General features: G+C 35.0%; 1 protein-coding gene across 3 annotated transcripts in view; it reads right to left on the bottom strand.

Moving 5' to 3' along the window:
• The window catches only part of STXBP6 (syntaxin binding protein 6), a 125,821-nt gene that overhangs the window by 16,336 nt on the left and 88,427 nt on the right, over positions 1–21,058 (bottom strand). For all 3 annotated transcript variants that reach the window (XM_064512405.1, XM_064512404.1, XM_064512406.1), the window contains 2 exons: positions 11,366–11,496; positions 10,794–10,959 (listed from right to left, as the gene is read on the bottom strand). In XM_064512405.1, coding sequence (XP_064368475.1) covers positions 10,794–10,959; positions 11,366–11,496 — 297 coding nt within the window. The remainder of the gene's footprint in view (positions 1–10,793; positions 10,960–11,365; positions 11,497–21,058) is intronic.

Raw genomic sequence — 21,058 nt, 5'->3', positions numbered from 1 at the left:
CAGCTAGCGACTCTGGAGAGAGATCAAGACCTATTCTTTCTGACTGGAGCAGGAATGAATCAAAATTCAAACAGAAAACAAAAGATACTGCTGAAACAATATTCTGACTCGTTTAGCACCAGATGGTTGCATTCTGAGCAATGCATTTCAAATCAGCTAGCTGCTGCGTAATTTTCAAACAAGATGATACCAAATGACTGGAGTACTGGCTTTTTAACAGTAACTGCTATTTAATGCTTCATTTGAGTTGCCTTGTCTCAAATAACCAAAAATTTACAGAGATTTCATCTCAAGGACTTAAGAAGTTCATAAATATTAAAAAATTAGGCTTAGATTCACAGAAAAATGTCTCCCACAGAGGTATTTTAAGTACTTTATTCACAGTTATTACTACTTACATCTTCTCTTTCCTGACTAGGAAAGGTAGCTGCATTAAGTGAAGTAACAGTGATCTAAAGAAGAAACTTCAGCATTTCTACTGGGTTGCAGGAACAGCAAAGGAGGATTTTAGCTTTTTGAAACAGCTGAACATTCAGACGGCACAGATTTTCTTGTTGAAGATTTTATTTGGCTACCAGCCAAAGCTTGCTTTTTTTTTTTTTTTTTTTTTTTGATAATAAGAGAAATATTCCTTTTTTTCCCCATATCTCATGGTGCTGAAGTGATTATGAACATGAACTATCACCTTTTCCTGTCAGAGTACAACCAGACAAGAAAAATTTCATGAAGAAAGTAATAGTCCTGGCTGGTCTTGCATAGTGACACACAATAAAGGTGACCAGAAGACAATTTTCACTGATTAGGTAATTCACAACAACTTCAAGAAAGGAGTAGCATTCAGCTAATTTTAAACAAACCCTGATGAATTTTAAAATGCTATATAACTCACATAAACAAACACACTTTAGCTATCCATAAATACATCTATATAGCTATAAATACATACATGTAAGTTAGAATTGAATCTTCAAAGTATTAAAAACATTAAACTAATGAAGCTATGGAAGGGGAAACAATATAAGATATTTTGATAAAACATCATCAGGGTCAAATTGACAGATAACAGCTTTGAAACTATTATCACAAACTATGTTCAAAGTACATAACTATTACACCTCATGGGCAAAAAGCACCTCAGTAGTCCTCAGTTAAGACTTACAGGACTGAGGAGCTGAGTAAGATACTGACTCAATTGTGCTACTAAGACCAACTAATAAAGAAGAAAAATATTAACTTCTCTTCAGCTAAATTATCAGCAATTTTCTTTAAGGAAGCACAGCAAACTAACTCCTTGCAGGGAACTTCACAAGCTTATTGTAGTTTCAAGTAAAACTGCAAAACCATGCTTTTTCCTGGAATCAGATTCCTAACATGACCGATGTGTTCAAAAACAGACTTCTAGATCAATTTTATTTTTACAGGCCGATCACTGCTATTGTCCACAAAAGCATTTTTTCCAAGCAGAAATTTCTTATGCACCAAAACCAACGCTACAGTTCCTCTCAAGCCACAGTTAACAACGCATTCAGTTTAAATGAAACTTCCTAGGAAAATATTTATAGAGATGCATACACACAATGAAAGAAAATATGCACAAACATATGGTTGAAAGGTGCTAGAATGCACTGCAGTTACAACAACAGCTCAGCAGAAACGTGTTACAAACCAACTGAATTTGTTTAAAAAGAGGAAGAGAATTGCAAGTAAGTTAATAGAACTGCCAAAGTGGATCAGACTAGTGGTCTATCTACTCCAGTATCTAGCAGCATGCATTACCACCTTCTTAAAGGCATGTAATATTGCAATAGACAAACTGGAATAGCTACACACAAAGAAATAGTCTCCTAACCCTGAATGATTACCAGTTTCCTTGATGATATGAGAGAGAAAAAAGAGCATAATAAACTACTCTATTTTGCTAATTAAAAACATTATGATTCTTTATATTCACATCTGTAAATAGTTAATTTTTTAAAACGCTTTCACATCAGCATTCCTTTAAAGCAATGATTTCTGTAATCTAAGCATGTTTTCACAAATTTTTTTCTTTCTAGCTTTTGCCTTGATCTTGTTTTAGGATTAATAAGTGTCCCTTAAAAGAGGATGGGATATTAGCTATAATTTTTCAGACCAGTTACATTCACACTTTACTTACTTCTAGCATTCAACATTATTATATAGTTCTGATGTTTTTCCACCTACGAGATAGAGCACTAAAGCTTAAAGTTTAGTCAAAATTACAGAAATTAGAAATAAACAATTAAAATATGAAAAAAGTATAGTACAAAGATTAAGAGCCAATCTGACAGGTCATATATGTCATTCAGAAAACTCATCTTCTATATTTTGAATCTACTTTTCCTAGTGATGTTTTTCAATATTGGTATTGATGTTAGGACAGGACATCACTGTATTTCGCTGATAAGCTATAAGTTAAGGGCAATCATCAATAGGATCAATTCCTTATTAAAACCACATTTTTTTAAACCTTCCAAACTGAGCAATTTATTTTAAACTTGAAACCTTTAAACTTGAATCTGACAAGTACTTCAGCTATACAAATAAATACCACTTAGAAGTCTATTACCAGAAACTTCTAGAATCAGAAATTGTTACAGAAACACAGAAGTCCATTCTGGCTTTCTAAACACCAAGACATGATAATCTGATACAAAACTTGTGCTGTTTTGCTGATAAATGCAATAATTTTCTACATCTTGAAGGTAACACTCCACTTACTTACTTTTTCTGAACAAGGTAGGTCTAAGAAAAATATATTCCCTACTGATTTCTGAATATTTCATCTCGGTGCTGCATACATTAAAAAGGAATCAAACTTCATTTGTAATGAGAAATGTCCCTTTTGATTTTAGGTACTCCTACAGTTTTTACAAGAACATACTGTAATTTTTTGCTCATTCACAGTTTTAGAGAGCTAATTTAGAGCTCTGATTATATGCAATATTTCTACAGAACAAGCACTCAAATATTCTTACCATTCTAATCTCAACACATTGCTTCTATGTTAAGATACCCCAAATCCTTTCAGCTAAATAAAAATGGCAAAGTAGAATTAATCTTGACTTGAATATACAGGGGAGAAAAGTAAACACCTGAAATGGTCTTTGGCAGTAAAAGTTCCATTTCTAATATTTTGATCTCTAATGTGACAGTGGCCTTTATTATCTCTAACGAAAAAAATGATATTTTTGTTATAAATTGGCAAGAAATAGCAAAATGCAAAGAATTTTGTAGTTTCCATACAGAAACTTTACTAAGATTCATCTCATCATTAACTTTAAAATGGCAGTGTACCACCAAAACGAAGTGATACTTTGTCCATTTTTTGTCCAAGTCACTTGCATCAGAATTCATTTACAATTGAACCATTTTAAGAATATGTTCAACTGCATGCCTTTTTTCAATGAAAATCAGGTAAAAGGTGAAAATAACAGGTATTAGATATATGAAAGGGAGGAAAGAAAAGCAATAGTCTTTCTCCCTGTCTTAATTCCATGGTAAATTTTCATCTGTTTCTTTCAGTAAGTCATTAAACTTACACAGTATGGAAAAATGCCACTATTATCTTACCAGTTTTCTCAAACATGTCTTATTCCACTATTTTTCACTCATGATTCACTATTCTAATACATAAAGGGTTTCAAGAGAACATGACGAAGTTGTTTTACTTTAAAGCTTACAATTATTGTAATTTTAGTTTTACAGCATTATCACAGCTGAGCTGTGAGAGACCTTTGTGAAATCTACTTTCCAGCTTCAAAACTAGAGCTTCAAAACTTCCAGCCATGCAATAAATATTTGCCTTTATTTTTATTTGAAAGAAAGACCCAATTTTTGACTTTCTAAAATGCTATAAAAAAAGCTGAATGTAAACTGACTTTTTCATGTTGAAATTTTATCTTCAAATAAGCCCAGAGAATTATTGAAAACACTAAGAAGCAATGTTTCTTGACAGTTCAGGCTAAGCTGACCCAATAGGTGATGAACCACTCTCACATTACCACTCTCACACTGGCAATATATTCTTGGAGGAGAAAAAGGATGATAGCAACTCCTGCCAGCTGTCCTGGAGAAAAGGTTACAGAGGCAAAGATACCATTACTGCAGACTTCTAAGGATATTTTAATTAAATTGGCAGAATGATTCTTAAAACCAAAGTGTAAAGCACAAAGCTTACACCAAATTACAAGATCATCATCATCCTTCAACCTGAGGTCTTCTTCCTCTCCCAGATTTATGCATTTCTAATATGCATCTAAAGGTGGCAGCAACTGTTTATTCTTCTTCTTAAAGGGCCCAGATTCATCTTGTTTAAAGGGTTCAAAACACCGCAGCGCAGAGACCTATCCAGAAATAGGAAGGTCAAATTCATCCTCAGTCAGGCCAAATGTTACGACAAGAATTGGCCTGGGCTAGCAAACACTTGATCTGTAGATGACAGAAATTTCTGCACACCACTCACCTCCAACTTTGTTAGGTAGGACTAGCAGTATAGCTGTAATTCCACCGTATTATAAAAAACCGGTGAAAGGCAGGCAGTTCTATGATCAGTAACACCTATCCAAAACCAAACTACAACAAATAATGCAGTTGTGATGCTTTCCTCCCTGAAGTCTTTTAGCACTAAGTTTATCAAAAACAGGTTGTTTTAGGTGTAGTTTCAGGCTTAATAGTTGTAATACAGAAACAGATGAAAGAAAGAAATTAAACATACATTTACTCATACGTATCTCACAGCACCACGTTACCTAAGATTATTGTAAACAGTTTAAATAATGACCTTTCGCTCCCACATTCTTAACAGCTCTTTACTGCTAACTAAAATTATCATATATAACTGCATAAACACAAATTCACTCACAGATAACTCTGACTGAAATTGCTAGGTTTTACTTCTAACAATGTAAGATTATGGAAGAATTATTATAATCATGCAGGAATCTCTTCTACTGTAATATTACAAGCCCACACTCAAAATTCTTTTGCTATTCCAACCACACAGACAGTACGCTGACTACATCTACTAGGACGCACAGTCTATTATATTCATATACTAAATTACAAGAGCCTATAGACAGAAGAGATTAAAAGCTTAATGTACAACGACTTAATTTCAAAAAAGATGAAAATCAAAATAATAATAAACCCTACATAATCATTCCATATCAAAATACTTAAACAAGGGAGCATAGACAACCCTTCTTTTAGAGGATCTTGTGCCAAACATACATACTACTGTATTTCCTAATTCTGATGCAAAAAGTGGGGAATTTTCTTCCCGTACCAATACACAGTAAGAAGAAAAGGTCTCTCCTGTTGCTGTCTCCTGATGACACTGAAGAATTAGTGCCCTCAGAGACTGCAAAGCATCTTAATGAGAACTCACCGGTACGAGAGAAAAAGGAATATCTGAAATTGATCAGCTGGGTTTATTTAAATGACAGCTACAAGTTTGCTGAGAATTTAATAAATATAATGAAGTTTCACAGAAAGCAGCTGAGCTTTCCATGACAGGCAAAGGATCCATTTCAGTATCAACTGCCTACTTTTTTTTTTTATGATCATGTGAATCCAGACAAGCTATCAGCAGATGAATCATCAAATCTAAAATAGAAACTGTAGAAAAGAGAAATAAAGTCACTATAATCAGCAAATGAGCTAAAGGTAGAAGTGCATAGTCCAACTACAACAGTATAAACTACTATTCAATTTATTTCAGGGAAGGTCTTGATAACTTCTATGTCACAGATCTTCATAGTCTTTGTTTCCAAACATATCCTACGTTTTTCCCTGTATCTGATTATACTCATGTTAAACCTTGCAAAGAGAGTATTTTTCCACAGCTAGCTACCTGCATACGTTTGTTCTTGGAACTAATAAACTATCAGTAAAAAGAACTAATTATTTGTTTTAATATTGCTTTGATGGGAACAAAGTTATTTTTTTTCCTTTGAAACAGTCATCAAAAACAAAACTTTCCAAACATCTCACTTAGAATTATTAGGATTGAAGGGAACATATTCATTTGAGTTTGAAATGCAAAAAGTCAGTTTCTGTTGCTTGCTTTAGCAGTTTTTGAGTTATGGTTAACTTTAATAATTCCCAGATAAAGTTACAGAGCACAGTAAATATTGTCAAATTTTGTCAGTATGCATAAACTGAAATTCTAACTTCATTATTCCTAATTCAGTAGTAAGAACTTCAGCTTGTGACCTTTTGATAAAAGCCCATCTCTTAGCTCAAAAACTGGCAGTGAAAACACTCACTTATCACTTTGTCTCATTTCAGTCCTTGTTTAATTGCTGTTTGGGAAGCAGATAAACAGATTAAAGAACTCTTAGGATATACCAGTATACCCAATAATTTGCATCATCGCTGTAGTCAGTGACCTGAGTTGCAGACTAAGGTGTACAGGGATCTGTCTGTGCTCTTTAAACAAGAAAAAGGTGCAGGCACAGTGAAGTTTCCCAGCTCTACAGCAGCAAAATTCCTCTCCCACAGAAACCAAGGGGAATTTTGTCAGGAAGCCCGTAAGTAACCATTGGCAATGCAGGCTGGAGCCAGGAACAACTACAAGAACAGATCATCACACCACCAAGAAATTAGTGGCTGAACAAGGCCTCTCAGAAAATAAATGTCCTTCTGTTTGACAGTTTGGAGGACGTTAGGATCCTCATTTGGAAAGAAGAAAAAATAATTTTTTACTTCAACTGATCAGCTTTTGGTCAGACCTTTTTGTGTAGCAACTTTATATTTTTTTCCATTTCTTTAAAGGAAAAACAGAGGACAGAAGGAAATTTTAAGGGTGTTGTGTTTCAGAACAGACAAAAAGAGACTTTATTTTCAGAAATTTCAACTTAAGGGCTGAAAACTAAACCGACTAAATGGAAAACTATGCAAGACTGTTTATTTTCCTGAAGAATACTTAGTGAAAACTACCATTGTGGCAATATTTTTCACTTATTTCACTAATTGGGAAATGTATGGTAGGTACTAATTTCAGATGTTAACCAGATGCTTTCTTACCTGAGGACTAATCCTGAGAATTCATCTCAAGACATATGAATTATGAAAGTTAACAAAACCCTTAACTGATCTAGCAAGATCAGAGTAAGTTTCCAGACAGCTACTGGAAATTTAGTAATAAACACTTTTGGAAATACTTTGTAAGGAAATGGCAAGGCACAGCAGGCTTTTAGTGGGCAATGTTTCAGGCAGCTCAGAAATGTTTCTGGATGAACAGAAGTACAGAGAGAAACTGAAAACAAAGTTGCTAAAAAGGAGAAGAGGGAGAATGATTTTTCAGAAGATGGGTAATGGATATTATGTCCAGAACTAAACACTATGGAAGCAGAGAGATTGGAAGAACATGAAGCGGTGCTTGATGGACAAATGCTGAGGCTTGGAAGTTTACTACTACAAAGTTAGCATATTCAGACCCACGATTTCGGGATGTAATTGGGTTGCCAGTGCATTTGAACACAGAATGACTCAAAGAATTGAGTATCGCATATATTATAGAAGTGGGTATAGCAGTGTTTCTGAACAGTGTCAGTCTCTCTGAACAAAAGGGCTTTAGTGCAGTACATACTGGCAAAGAAGTCAAACACTGCTTGGATCTCTGGCACTTTTTCATCTTTTCTGACGTCTCCATGCATTTAATCTTGGCTACTGCCAAAAAATATTATACAATTATTCATTAGCCAATCTGTCTTTAGTAATTAACTTTTTCCCCAATGGGACAGCTATTAGAGATGTTTAGGAATCTACTACATGCATTAGATAATACCCAGAATTCTGGCAGAGAAAAGCCTGTAAAAGGCCTTGGAAGATTTGTCTTTCATCTAGTTCTGGGAACAGTAAGAAAAATACATGTCACGAAACCCTTGAAAAAATGATCTGTGTCCCTTCCAGTCTATATATAGACACATATATAAGAAGCATAATCTGGTGTCTCTGCAGTGGAATTACAAATACCAGCTCAATTCGTCATGTTAATATATCCCTCATGGCTTTATCCAGAAAGCTTTGTCCATTTCCATAGTCAAATTATTAGGTATATGTTTTTGTTATTAATAATATACCAACTGCTCAAATGATGCATGATCATGATGCTAATACTGGTATCAGTTGTAAGGTCATACAGTCTTTTATGAAAGCAAGTATGAAAGATAATCAATGTAACCTGAAACACTTGTTATCATTAGAGGTAACATGAATAAACTAACAGCATTTTGGGAACAAAAACACTTTTGCAAGGCTAAAGGAGGCCTTGACTACGAGAGAAAGGGGAGGAGAGAATGCGGAAAAAGCAGATAAGCTGTTAAACACAAAACCCCCTTTACAGCCTTCAAGGTTTTGTCTGCCTCAAGTTTGACTAAACTTAAGGTTGTGGGGGGAGGATGGGGACAGTTAACCAGTCTAAGGTATAACCTTTTTCCTACAAACCTTCCTTTTCTTATATTTTTATATATCATGACTATAAAACTACTACTGCCTGGACCTTGTACTATGTCTTCTACAATTACTAGACCAGATACTGACAGATGAAAAGCATTTAATTATATGTTACCGAAGAATTATGTCAAACATGATGCTGAAATACTGAAGCTGAACCAGTATGCTTACAGAGGCATCTCCAAATATGAAATGGTAAGTAATGGAAATTAACAAGCATTAAATATAAAGCTAGAAAAGAACTGAAAAACAGGCTACACTAACAAATCAGGAGATGCCCTAGGAGCAGGAGGAGGAGGAGAAAAAGGAGGGGGAGGAAAATTAGAAGAAAAGTAATTGGAAAAAGATGCTAGAAAATGAAAATATTTAAACTCTTTGCCAAATGCCAAAGATAACAGTTATTAGAAAGAAATTTTGGTGGAAAACAGGATTTTTTCTGTTATTACAAGTTAAAACCTGTGCTAACAGACAAAACAGGTTTCCTGAATCACTGAAGTTAGTATGCTGAAATTATTTTATTTTTTTCCAAACAATGCATTTGGCTAATCCAGGTAGAAACAGTTCTATTTCATCAAAATTTCTGTTTCAATAAATAATAAAAATAAATAAAACTACTCTGGAAAAAAATCTTTCCATTAAGTTCCTGATCATCTCTGCTTTTGTATTAAAAAGCAAATTTCATCTTTGCACCTCTGCTTTGTTGTAGGAGTAGTAGAAATAAAGGTAACAGATATTAACAGAACTGACAACTTAGTTAACCATATGCTTGGATGTGCCCAGTACTTGGAAGTTAATCTTAGAATACTTAGAAGTTAACCCTATCATACCCCGAATTTAATTTCTTCCTAAAAGCTCTCGGGACAGTAGCAGCGTCCACAGTTATCTTTTTAAACACCAGTTTTACAATTCTCTCTAGAAAACATCAAAATTACTTGTCACAGGAGTAGATTTATAATGTTACTTGCAACTTCATCACTTTCCATAAGTGTTAATAATACCATAAAGCATTTGAAAGATGACAAATATTATGAAAGCAGAAAGCTCAAGTAAGTCACAGGATGACATAGTCTTAGAACTAGGCTCATTTGATAGAGGAGTATTTAGGATTTTGCATTATTTTGCTTGCTTCTTTTTTTTTTTTTTTTTAGTATCGTATTCTAAATACGTACTTGTGAAAAAAATGTACATATGTTTCAAAGTTCTGTGAATACTTAATGATCTCTCTCTGATATAGAAATTCCTTATTTCATACACAGATACTTCTTAGAATATACGACTTCAGTAAGATTGGGACATTAGTTTGTTGCTGAACAAATAAATGTAGTATCACTTTACAACAGTTGTGCTAATTTAGCTCTTTTGGTGGTGGTGGTGATGTGTGTGTGTGTGCACGTGCGCGGGGGGAGGGACAACATCAATGCTTGCTCAATAGGAAAGACCAAAAACCACTGGAGAAAGAAATGTAAAAATACACACAGTATTCATGTACTATACTTTTCAGAGGAAATCAAATTGAAAACACAGGACCAGACAGGAAAGTTTTTCCAGGAAAATATTACACTTAACTTCTTAGACTGTTATGGCTATTCCATCTCTCAGCTGATGACTGCTCATTCCTTTGAGTGAGCATGCTCATTCCCTTGAGTGAGCAGTTCTTTAAACTGATTAATATAAGCTCTTAATGCAAGGATGAGTACAGTCAGTAATGGCCTCAGAAATAAGTTATCTACAGCCACTTTACTTTTTTCCTTGTTTGTACAAACACAAAGTGCTTTCAGCTATACTTTTTAATATATTTATATATATATATATACACACACACATATATAAAAATACATATATGTTATACATATATAATGTAGTCACTACATAAAAATTACACACACATAGTATCAACATATATCAACATAAAATATGAAAAAGACAGATTTATAAGCTGAAAACTAGTAACAGTGTTAACTGAAACATAATGGTTATATACTGTGTCACATCAAAGAACTAAGTCAATCTCCCACTTCTGACAGGAGCCAAAGTTTTCTGTGGAAGAATACAGAGCAAATCCAGTACTAACACTTTCCTCAGATATTTTCCCAGTTTCAAACAATTTACATTATGTGAATATATGGATGACATCAAAGCTTCCTGTGGGATCCCACTGGTGATTTCACTCCAGTAAAAACTTCTTTTCTTAAAAAGAAAAGTGTGTTTGGATATATACATAACTTATGTATGTACACCCCCCCCCCCCCCAACACACGTGGGAATCATCCTTACACATCCAATTGAACAAAGTATTCCAGTTTCGGTTGGCTTACCTCCCATAATTTTAGACTGACAGTTGATAAATTCTGGCTTCTTGTCTGTAAGGTACCGCTGACAAGTGTGATGAAGAACCTGAAAGAATGTGCATTTTTCTGAGGCTGTGCTTGCTACCCATTGGTCGAAAGCATTTTCAAATAGTAAATCGAATTCTGGGGAATCCTAGAAGAAAAAAAACAAAACAAAAACATTCTAGTTTATAAATGATTTGAAGAAAGATCTAGAACTACCATTTTTTTTTTATAAAGCAATTATGTTGAAAAAAGTTTCATCCTGAAATAACTCCTCCCCTGCAGATTTTTTGATGGAAATAGACAGGAAAAATTCTTATTTTTCTCATGGATTTTTTATATGAGAAATATTCAGCTCGGAGGGGTGGGGGGAGAGAGAGGGAGAACCCCAGAACTGCATCAACTGCCAAAAGAAATGGACACTATGCAAGTGGTACTGCACTTAAACCTGTATATTATATTTTCAGCTGCTTTTGAATAGCGAAAGACTGCCTGCTTCACAAATAAATTCTGAAAGAGCGCGATTGTCATGTTCTAGAACCGCTCAGCATACTCACCCGATTAGGGTCGATACCATCGACCTGGCGAAGCTGCTCGAGCATCCACTGCGTTCTCCTGACAAAGGACGTGGAACCTTCAAACTGTTTCACCTTCGTAATAGATGCCTGAGCCGGTTTCTTGTTCGTCACTAAACATATTCAAAAAAACCCAAAGAACATAAAACTGAAATGGTCTTGGTGTTTCAAAAGCAATGTATTTAGTTCACTTATCAGTAACATATTTTCTACAATGTACCACTGTAGTTCACTCATGAAAGTAAACACATACCACTGATTCTGACAGTAGAACACATCCCCTTTCCTGGATAACATTTGGAAAAGCATATTCAACACTGTCAGAACAGTGGTGCTATGCCGAATGAGCATTACAATACTCAAGAATAGACATATTTCAGCCATTATCAGGTTAAAGTTGCCAACAGCTTGCAAAACAGAACCAAAACTAAGGTCTTTCCAGCTGCTTTTTCACGAGCGCTATAGTGTTCTCTTTTCTCCACACTAATCGTTTGCAGTGGCTTCTCATACCCAGCCTCTTATTCACTTTTTCCTTTTCTCGTCCTTTCAGAAAAGAGAACTGACACGACTTTAAAACTCCACGCCAGACTGTATATGTACAGTGTCCATATAAGTACTCATTTTTTCTTTACTGTCACCTGGACTGACTTCCACAGTGGCACTTGATTCATAAAACTATAGATTTCTCCTGTCTTTTCATAACATGTCACATGTAGCTCACACTCTTGCAATAGTGTCAACATCTCTGATATTCAATTCCCAGGTTCTAGTCAATGGGCATAAATATATTGACTTACTGCATCAAGAAAGAAACCACAGAACCACAGAAAATACGGTCCATGAAAAAATTATTTGTAAGAATTTAGGAACTAAAGATTTCCTTCCCCTCCCTCCTCCCCCAAAATATTATGTACCATGAAGACCATAAATAAGAACAAGCTTACTTAAACAAAACAAAGGTACTTTAAAAGCCACAAACAATAGGAGTAAGTCATACAAGAGAACTTTGGTTTTGAAAAAAATGCAATATAAAATACTCAAAGCAGTATTAAACTCAACATCAAGTTTTCAAAGTGTACTTAAACATTAAAGCTAACTTTTCAACAACAGGAAAAAAAGGCTTCCTGTATTAGACTCATTCTCTAAACAAAGATATTTCCTTTTCATCTATGTAACTGCACATACCTTTAATCTCCAGATAAGCTTTATAAGCAATTTTATGCAATTTTATGCAATTTATATAGTCATATTCAGTCTTTTACTTATATGTTATTTTTCTGTTGCCATTTTTTCTTAACATACTTCCAAAATACATTTTCATTTTCATTGAAGAAATATTTTGTAGAATCACTGTACTGCACAACCTATTAAGGCTGTTATGGCAATTGTTCTTCTCCTAAACACTTTGTTTCCTAAAATCCTTTTATCCATGTGACCCTCCCACACCAGCAGTACTGGGAATGGTCACTGTTCTTTTGCTTTCAGATGTTGGCCAATAAAGAAGATTTTTTTTTTAAATAATGAAGTCTTCAATAATCGGATTGTGTCTTTTAGTGCACCCAGTCTACCCAAAATAATCAGGAAAGCCAACAAGCTAATAGCCTTCCCATTCCGTAGTTACATGCTGCCTTAGGATGAAAATTTATCATTTCACAGATCAGTGCATCTGACATTAAATGTACTGTGGAATCCAGTAGCAAATCCAGATTAATACATGAAAAGTTCCTTTCACTAGCTCAGAATTGTACATTTCAGTTCAGCATGCATCTGTGCATGTAAAAGTCCAAGCTTCTCCCATTTATAAGAAAACTTAATTTGATAGTAACAAGAAATTCATTTCCAAGAAAATTGTAGTAGGTCAAGAATCATATTTCTAACATACTACGTGGTAGATAACTGCTTTTAAAACATCACCTCAGAATAGAAAGCACAGTTGGACTCAATATATTGACCAGTTTACTGATGAGAATATAATAAACACATTGCCAGGAATATCTTAATCAGCAGCAGAAACATTGTGAATCAATTTGTTGTAGTATCTGATTCCGTATCGCATGTCAAATGCTACAGAACAGAGGAAATCAATGTCACATCAGAAAGGTGGCAGAAAAATTAGATGAGAACAACTACTGAAATGCAAAGATTAAGCTTATTAAAAAATGAAAAAAAGATTCATTGACTGCCCAGTGCCCTATTCTTGGACAACTCTGAAATACAAAGCAATATTCTTCTTCGAGGGTTCAGTGACTTAAAGCAGTCCTGGAGTATTTTTCTGAAGTGAAACAGCTCACTTCTACAGCCCAAGTACAAAAGAGCCAAACCTACCAACTTCAAAGGTGACAGGAGGTGACAGGAATTCTGTCTTTGCTTTACTACTAGTATACACAGGTTCTGCCTGTAAATAAATTTAAGGTTACACCAGCAGAGCACAAACTTGGGCCACTGCCTTCCCTAAGCTCATGCTTTCTAATACACACACATCCTTTTTCGCAACCCCAACAGTAACTTTGGCAGATTCTATAGCATTCCACTGCCAGCTCCACATATTTCTACAAAATAATAAAGAAAGCAATCTCTAACAGTGACTTAAGTTCTGTGGTTTACTTCCTTGTTATAAAAGTCGGTCAATATTCTACTGTGGAATGAGCTACATATCAAAACAAAATTTGTGCATACTACACACATGCCACATTAGATTAGGACTAACAACTTTGCAAAACAACACATTCAAAACCAGGAAGCACTATATGGAATAATTATATGATTACGTGCTTTTTCCATTGGACCTCTGCCTTTTTTAATGTAAAGAATGGATAATCAGTTGATGAGATGCACAGCCCTAAACCTTATTTATAGCAAACTTCTCACTGCTCTGAATACGTTTTTCTTAGGGTTCTATATAGCATGCATTCTAGCACTCTTGAAAATAGGGGTTATAATTATTTTGAGGTGAAAATATCAAATTTTATAGACTGGGTAGTGAGACACAGAATGATTAATCTCAAGATTTCCATAACTTGTGTCTGGCTGGTTTGACATATCCAAAATCTAATTATTCATATTTCTCTATATAGTACTTCTTATGATCAATGAACAGCAACTTTGTTTTCAGCTGCACAAAAGAAGATCACACTAAGTGCTCTAAGTCAGGAAACTCAGGAGTATTCCCCTTAGTGATCAACTATAAAAACCTCATGATTAGATGACTGGTTCAATATCACCCATCAAACCATAAGTCTAGGAGAGGCAGAGTCCTACTATCCAGAACAGCTTATAATTGTCTTGAATATCTCAGTTGTTGTTTTAGAAATTCAGTTCAAGTCAGTTGACGTGATCCTCTTGGAATACTGACAGTTCTCCCTTCAGGTCTCGCATGCATGAACTACTGCATGCAACCAAACAGATCTAGCTGCATCTCATCTTTTGTGTCTTAGTAGTTAAGGAAAAAATAAGCTGGAATTTCTAGAACATTCGAAAACAGCTACCCACAAAAATCACCAAATAAGCTTTAAAGCATTCATTTAGTCCATGACAGCTTGACAGTGGTATGGCAGTCATTACAACTTTGCACAGACCCTCTGGCAGCTGAGAACAGCATCCTCACTAGCTGCTCATTATATTGCTTTGCAAACGAGAGCACTTCCACAGAAGCCACTGAGTGGGTGTTAACTTGCAAACATGCAAAAAGTCATTTCTTAAACCAGAAAAAAAATTAGAAGCAGTTACGTGCTCCTAGACACACTTGCTCTCTGAGAAGTTATACATATGCTTTAGTCAAAATCTTTCCCAATCATTATTTACCTTAATAAAATACATGGGAAAAAAAATTATGCTCGAGTTTTAGGGATTATTTTTGGTAACAGAATTTAACACTATGCCTTCAAAATAGGAAGCTGCAATACTGTAAATAAAGCACATTCATTTGGAACCAAGTAATACATGGCAGGTCCATACAGTACTTCTGCACGTCATCAGATGCAAATAAATTATTATTATTATTTTTAAAAGAATACACAGCTATTGTTAAAGCAAAAAGTTTGAGAAGTCAAACTATAACAATCCATGACAGAATTTTTGTTCTTTGGGGCTTTTTTTTTTTTTTCCTCTTCAAACTAGATTAATTTATAAACAAAAAGCACAGAGCAAGGAACAGCTTTTTTCTTCTGGGACTGAAGACATTACTAACCATTCTGCATCCTAAGTTACAGGATAAAAATAAGTCATATCATTAAATTTCAAGAAGATTGTGAAGGTTTAAGAGTCAGGTATTTAAGTTAAATATCATCTCAAAAGTAGATCAGATAATAAGAGGAAAAATATTTAGATCAGAAGTAGCCTCAGAGCATATTGTGGCAAAGTCAAATTAGTATTCTTATAATCTGGAACATGCGGAACCAAATGTATCTGAATTCCAGGCCGAGCTAAAATTCTAGATCGTAAGCTTGAATCTTAAGCAGGAAATCCATACAACTCTTCACACAGAAGGCTAAAGGACACAAAAGTCATGGTGGGTGGGTGTATTTTTTCAAGTTTCTTAAGTATCTTTTACTACCTATCTCATACTGGAACAACAAAATAACGAAAAATGCTCCTTAAACACTACCCCAAAATATCTGGCTTTGAGAACTAGCCTGAAAGCTCTAAATCACTGCATTAGGAGCTCTTCTTTACTGGATCAGGTTTGAAATATGTATTTAAAGGTCAAGATCTGCCTCTGAAGTCCTGATTCTGGATTTCTGTGTTTAGTTTTGGATGTCCTTCCTTTTATTAAATACACAGATCCTAATTTAAAGATATTTCTTTTTTGCTTAAAATACACAAAATGAAGAAGTCTACTGAGTACTGAAGCTTAACGGCAAGCTGCTTTGAACTCTAAAACTCTTTAGGTAATCAGAAATCTTATGACAAATGGCTTGATTGCCTCACAGAATTTCTAGTCATATTGCAGTGTATTTATAAACTACTGAATGATTGAAATAACTACTGAAGGGAGAAATTTAAGTTCAAAGTCCGGAAGCAGTCAAAGAAAGTGACTGAGAAAACTGCTCACATTACAACAGGGACTTCTGTATCTGGACACTGCACCAGTGCTCTATAGTTCCTAAAGATTAAGTAGCAGTCTAAGTTTTTGTTGCTGTTTTATCATTAGTTCTTCAGAAAAAAGGAAATAGTCCAAATGAAGTAAGATCACACAAAATTTACTTTCATTTGTGAAACTGTTTCATTTGCGAAACTGACAGACTGCGGTTCACTTTTGAGTGGGCTTGCGGAGTCTGCTGAAGACACTAGCTAGCTGTGTAGTTCAATTCAAATAACATTCACCAATTTAATGCTAGGTCAGCATAATCCAGCTGTATGCCACATTCTGTAGAAGTGCAGTGGATGTCCATCCCTTAACTCGCAAATAATCAATGATGCAAAGTATGTCAAATTGGTTGTTTATAACCAATGATGGGAAAATAAAAATCTTTAAAAAACACTTTAAAACACAACACCACCACACTCAAGACAGTCTAAGGCCTTTTTGCAAATCTCTTTGGTCAAGAAAAAGTTGAACTCCTCAACACCATGGTAGTGTGATTTGATTCCATGGTCACTGTATCTAGAACTTCATCATTCCCACATTCTTGTAGAAATGTTGCCCTAAAGCAAAACTCAGTTTCACAGTGACACTAAGTCTGAAAACAGGTAAAAGTTTTCTAGATACCTTTTCATTCACAGTAAAAACAAATTAAAAATGCAGCACATTTTTACTAAACATTATTTAATATCTAACACAGTTTTGGTTGTATTACTAGTTGTGATGGAAATGCATTTTTTTCAAGACAATTATCAAAGAAAAAAGCAGGTTCTGAACAGATTGTGAAAGAGATAATTACCCTCCACACTTTTCAACTCTTCAGGGTTACATATCGAAAAGCTGTCTTTTCCTTCCAGACTTATGTTTGTGCAACTAAATCTAATTCTAATTCAGCTAGACCCTTCACTCCTCACTTTCCTCCAGGGAAACAAATCATATTTCACCAACTTCCAAAAATTTATTGACTAAAATCCTCACATGCACATACAGAATTCTAATGACCTGCAGTTACCAATTAGTTTGAGAAGCTATGGTTTCTCACCTTCAAAAAAATAGTGATCTTGTTTCTCTGTCCAGTTGCTACTCAATTCTACACCCACTTCTGGGTTTTATATTCAGAGGACAAGATAAGAGCAACTTACCTTGTTTGAGGAAATAAAGTCTGAAGAAGATTTCTTTCTACCATAAAGCATAAAGTCTCAAAGATAAGACGACACCATCAACAAGATTTCTATAAGGGTTTGCCCCCATTTGCAATTTGCAGTTCTCACCTATCTCATCCCAACGTATCCCAAAGCAGAAGTCCAAAAAGATTTCTCTATTCCCCTAAAAAAAAGGGCTCTTTTCTTTTTGTCACAAGAATAATTTTATAATCTTTTTCCTCACATTTCAAAACCTTAACCTCCCTCTTCTCTTTCCCAAGTAAGGAAATGGGGACTAGGTGGGGAAGGGGATACTAAATCGCACATCCCTCAACCCTTATGATAGTAGAAGCTTCCTATTATCGCTGTTCTCCAACACTCCTAGGCAGTTTGAACTACAGGTCTGGCCACATTGCCCTATATGGTCCTGACAAAACAGAGCACGGTCGTGGAAAGCAGCTTCCCAAGTTTCCCAAAGCAGTTTTCCAATAATCGGACAAAGCAAGCTGAGGAAAAGTGAGGTGGAGCAAGCTGGTGCACTCTAACCTATTCAGTTACTAGAGAATAAGGACCAGAACCATGAAGTTGTCTTGATATACAATGTGGAGTTCAGAAAAAAATATTCCTAGTTTGCTTTACACAGTGGTTGTGAGCTTCACTGTGCATCAACTCCAGGTTTGAGTTTGAGCACCAAAATTCATATTATTCCATATTTTATCATGGCAGCTTTAACTAAATACTGACTTAATGAGAAGACTAAATTAATTCTTTAAGAACTTCAAAGCCTTACCACTGTGGTTCTCCAACTGCTACCTCCTGAAGCCTTAAGACTTACCATGATTGTTAGACCTCCGCTATCTATTACAAAGAGCAGCTCTGAGAAGACAACGCCAATGAAGACCCAGATCAATATTGACACTTTCAACATTAATTTTAGGTATAGAAAAAAAAAAACCATATTCACCGTGGAAGACAGCTGCCCACTTCTCTCTCTCTCTTTTTTTTTTTTTTTTTTTTGAGCAACTCATCTCTGCATTCCATTTCTTGAAAAAGGAGTTTTTCTGGGGAAAAGGTTCCATATGATAAGAGAGGATCCCAAGTAAGATATCTGAATGGCTAGCAACATATGATATTAAGAGAATGAGGACAGAAATTGCTTGGAGTCTTCTGTACTTTCCCAGAACATTTTCAGATTTTCTCTAGCTCTCCATCACTCCCCTAGTGGTCCACAAGTCCCTATTACACTCTCACCTCAGCATGATTCTTGACCTTCACGCCACAAAATTCAAAGTTTACCTTCTGCTAAAGTCTGTATCGCAAACACCACTGGAATGAAACTTGTGTTCTCTGTCTCTCTTTATCATATGTCCTGCCCATTCATGACTTACACCTTTCTCTTTGCTCCTTTCTGTTCAAAAAGGTGAGTTGGGCAAGACTTTAATCATCACTGAAAATAAACAAAAGCAGCTACAATTTGTGGTTTTAAACACTGACGTGCTGCTGAAGGCTTCCCAAGTGTCAAAGTCGCTAGTAAGTCTAGACTTGGCTTCCCCTTCAAAGCTGCATTTCCTAACTAGGCCTTTATTTCCTTTTCTCTTGTATGTTTATATTATTTAATTGCCAACAATTATATGCTAACAATAATTCCTGCCTCTCTTAACTACCATTTTACTTTTTTCTCTATCAGTCAGATATTACAATCTCTAATGCCACCAAAAAGATTAATCGAATGTCATTCCTCACTCTCTTATTCCCTAAATGCAGTAAGACATTTTTGTTTTTAAATAGAAAAAATAAAATCTTTTTGACAAAACAAAACCTTGCCTTGCATATACTGTTTTAATTGTTAATCCTTTTGTCTCTTTTTCATGGATCATCTTTTTTTTTTGATAACCTAGTTGCCCCATGCCTATACAGGTGAAAAAATGTCTTCTCAGTTTACCTAATTCTGTAGTTTTACCACTTTTGACACTCCTGTAGACTAATCAAAAAAAATAGCACAGCTGCTCTGTCTTGTACAGGTCTCTCCTGGCAATACCTGAAATCCACTGCTCCTTCCAATTCTTTTTCTTAACTACTGCTGAATTCTCCCTTCTCTCTGGCTAAGTAATTCCTACTCAGTTAATTTCTAAAAATGCACCAAATCTGCTCTTAAATGAGGCCAGTCATCACACAGCACAGAAGGAAGTCAGCAGCAATCAAGCAGGCTCAGGTGACAGAAGTATGTCAACTTGAGTGCCATTAAGCTTTTTTTTTTTTTTTTTTTTTTTTTTTTTTTTTTTTTTTAAAGCATCATTAAATCTGTATTCCCATTTTAAACAAGAAACATGTACAGGAAAACATAAGGTCAACAGGTCCTGAAAATTAGCTTTTTGATCTGGAAGATGTTGCAAGTTTCATAGGCCTTAATATCAGTTTTTATAAAACTACAGCACTGATTTTTAGCATTTCATGGAGATGAAATAGGTGTATGATACAACTGCCTATATTCTAAATAAAGTTCTACTCATTTTTAGAGCAAAAGTCTAAAATCTGAGCTTATTTGGATTCTTCCTCTGTTCCAGTTACTTCCTGCATATTCTGTCTCTCAGTTTCCCTTAGTAAAAGGGAAGAACACTATCTGCCACCCTCGCTAGCTTATTTATATGTATATACAGAGACAAAATACTAAGATATAATAGCTATGAAGCAGGCAAGGTCAACGAAGCTTGCAGTAGCAGCCACCTTTCACCATAAGCATGGAGGGGGAGAGGGGATACCTACGACCATGGTCTGAAAATAAGCAGAAGTTATTTCCAGTGAAGTCTGTCAATTAGTTTCATCCCCTTTGCAAATGAGAAAACCCCTTTGTTGCTAACTACTGAGTTGTTTAAGAGAGCATTCTTCATCAGTGCAAGACACGAACAAAATAAAGAAGTGTGATGCAACAATAAATGCAAAGAACAAGACCAGCAATGCCAGCAAATGAAATGACTTCCAAATCAGATGCACAAGACATTCAGCATTCTCCCTCTCCTGTGAAGACATCTGGCTATGGGGAAGACTTAGAAAGAAACATAAACATTTAAAGCTCGAATGAAAGATTTTGAACTTGACTGCTAGAATTTTGCATGTACACACAACCAAGCAGATGCATACTCATCCATACAACCTAGAAGAAAACCATTTTTGCAAGTCAGAGTTAGAAGAAAAGCACTGTTAAAGTCTAGACTTCTGATATTAGCCATTAACAGCTGCATAAAGTTACATCACATTCACATTTATTTGTCTGCTGAGAACATGACAATTAAATACAGCAATATTAAATAAAATTTAATATGTTTAATAATAATTTAATATAAATTTAGGAGATCATTTTGTATAATAGTATTTGTATAATATTTAAACAGCTTATCCAAAGCTATTAGAAAACACTTTGAAAATGCCACTTCATTTTGTTCACTCCATAATTAT

This window comes from Dromaius novaehollandiae, chromosome 5, assembly GCF_036370855.1.
Source record: "Dromaius novaehollandiae isolate bDroNov1 chromosome 5, bDroNov1.hap1, whole genome shotgun sequence".
Lineage (NCBI taxonomy): Eukaryota > Metazoa > Chordata > Aves > Casuariiformes > Dromaiidae > Dromaius > Dromaius novaehollandiae.
This window is presented reverse-complemented; position numbering and strand designations above follow the sequence as displayed.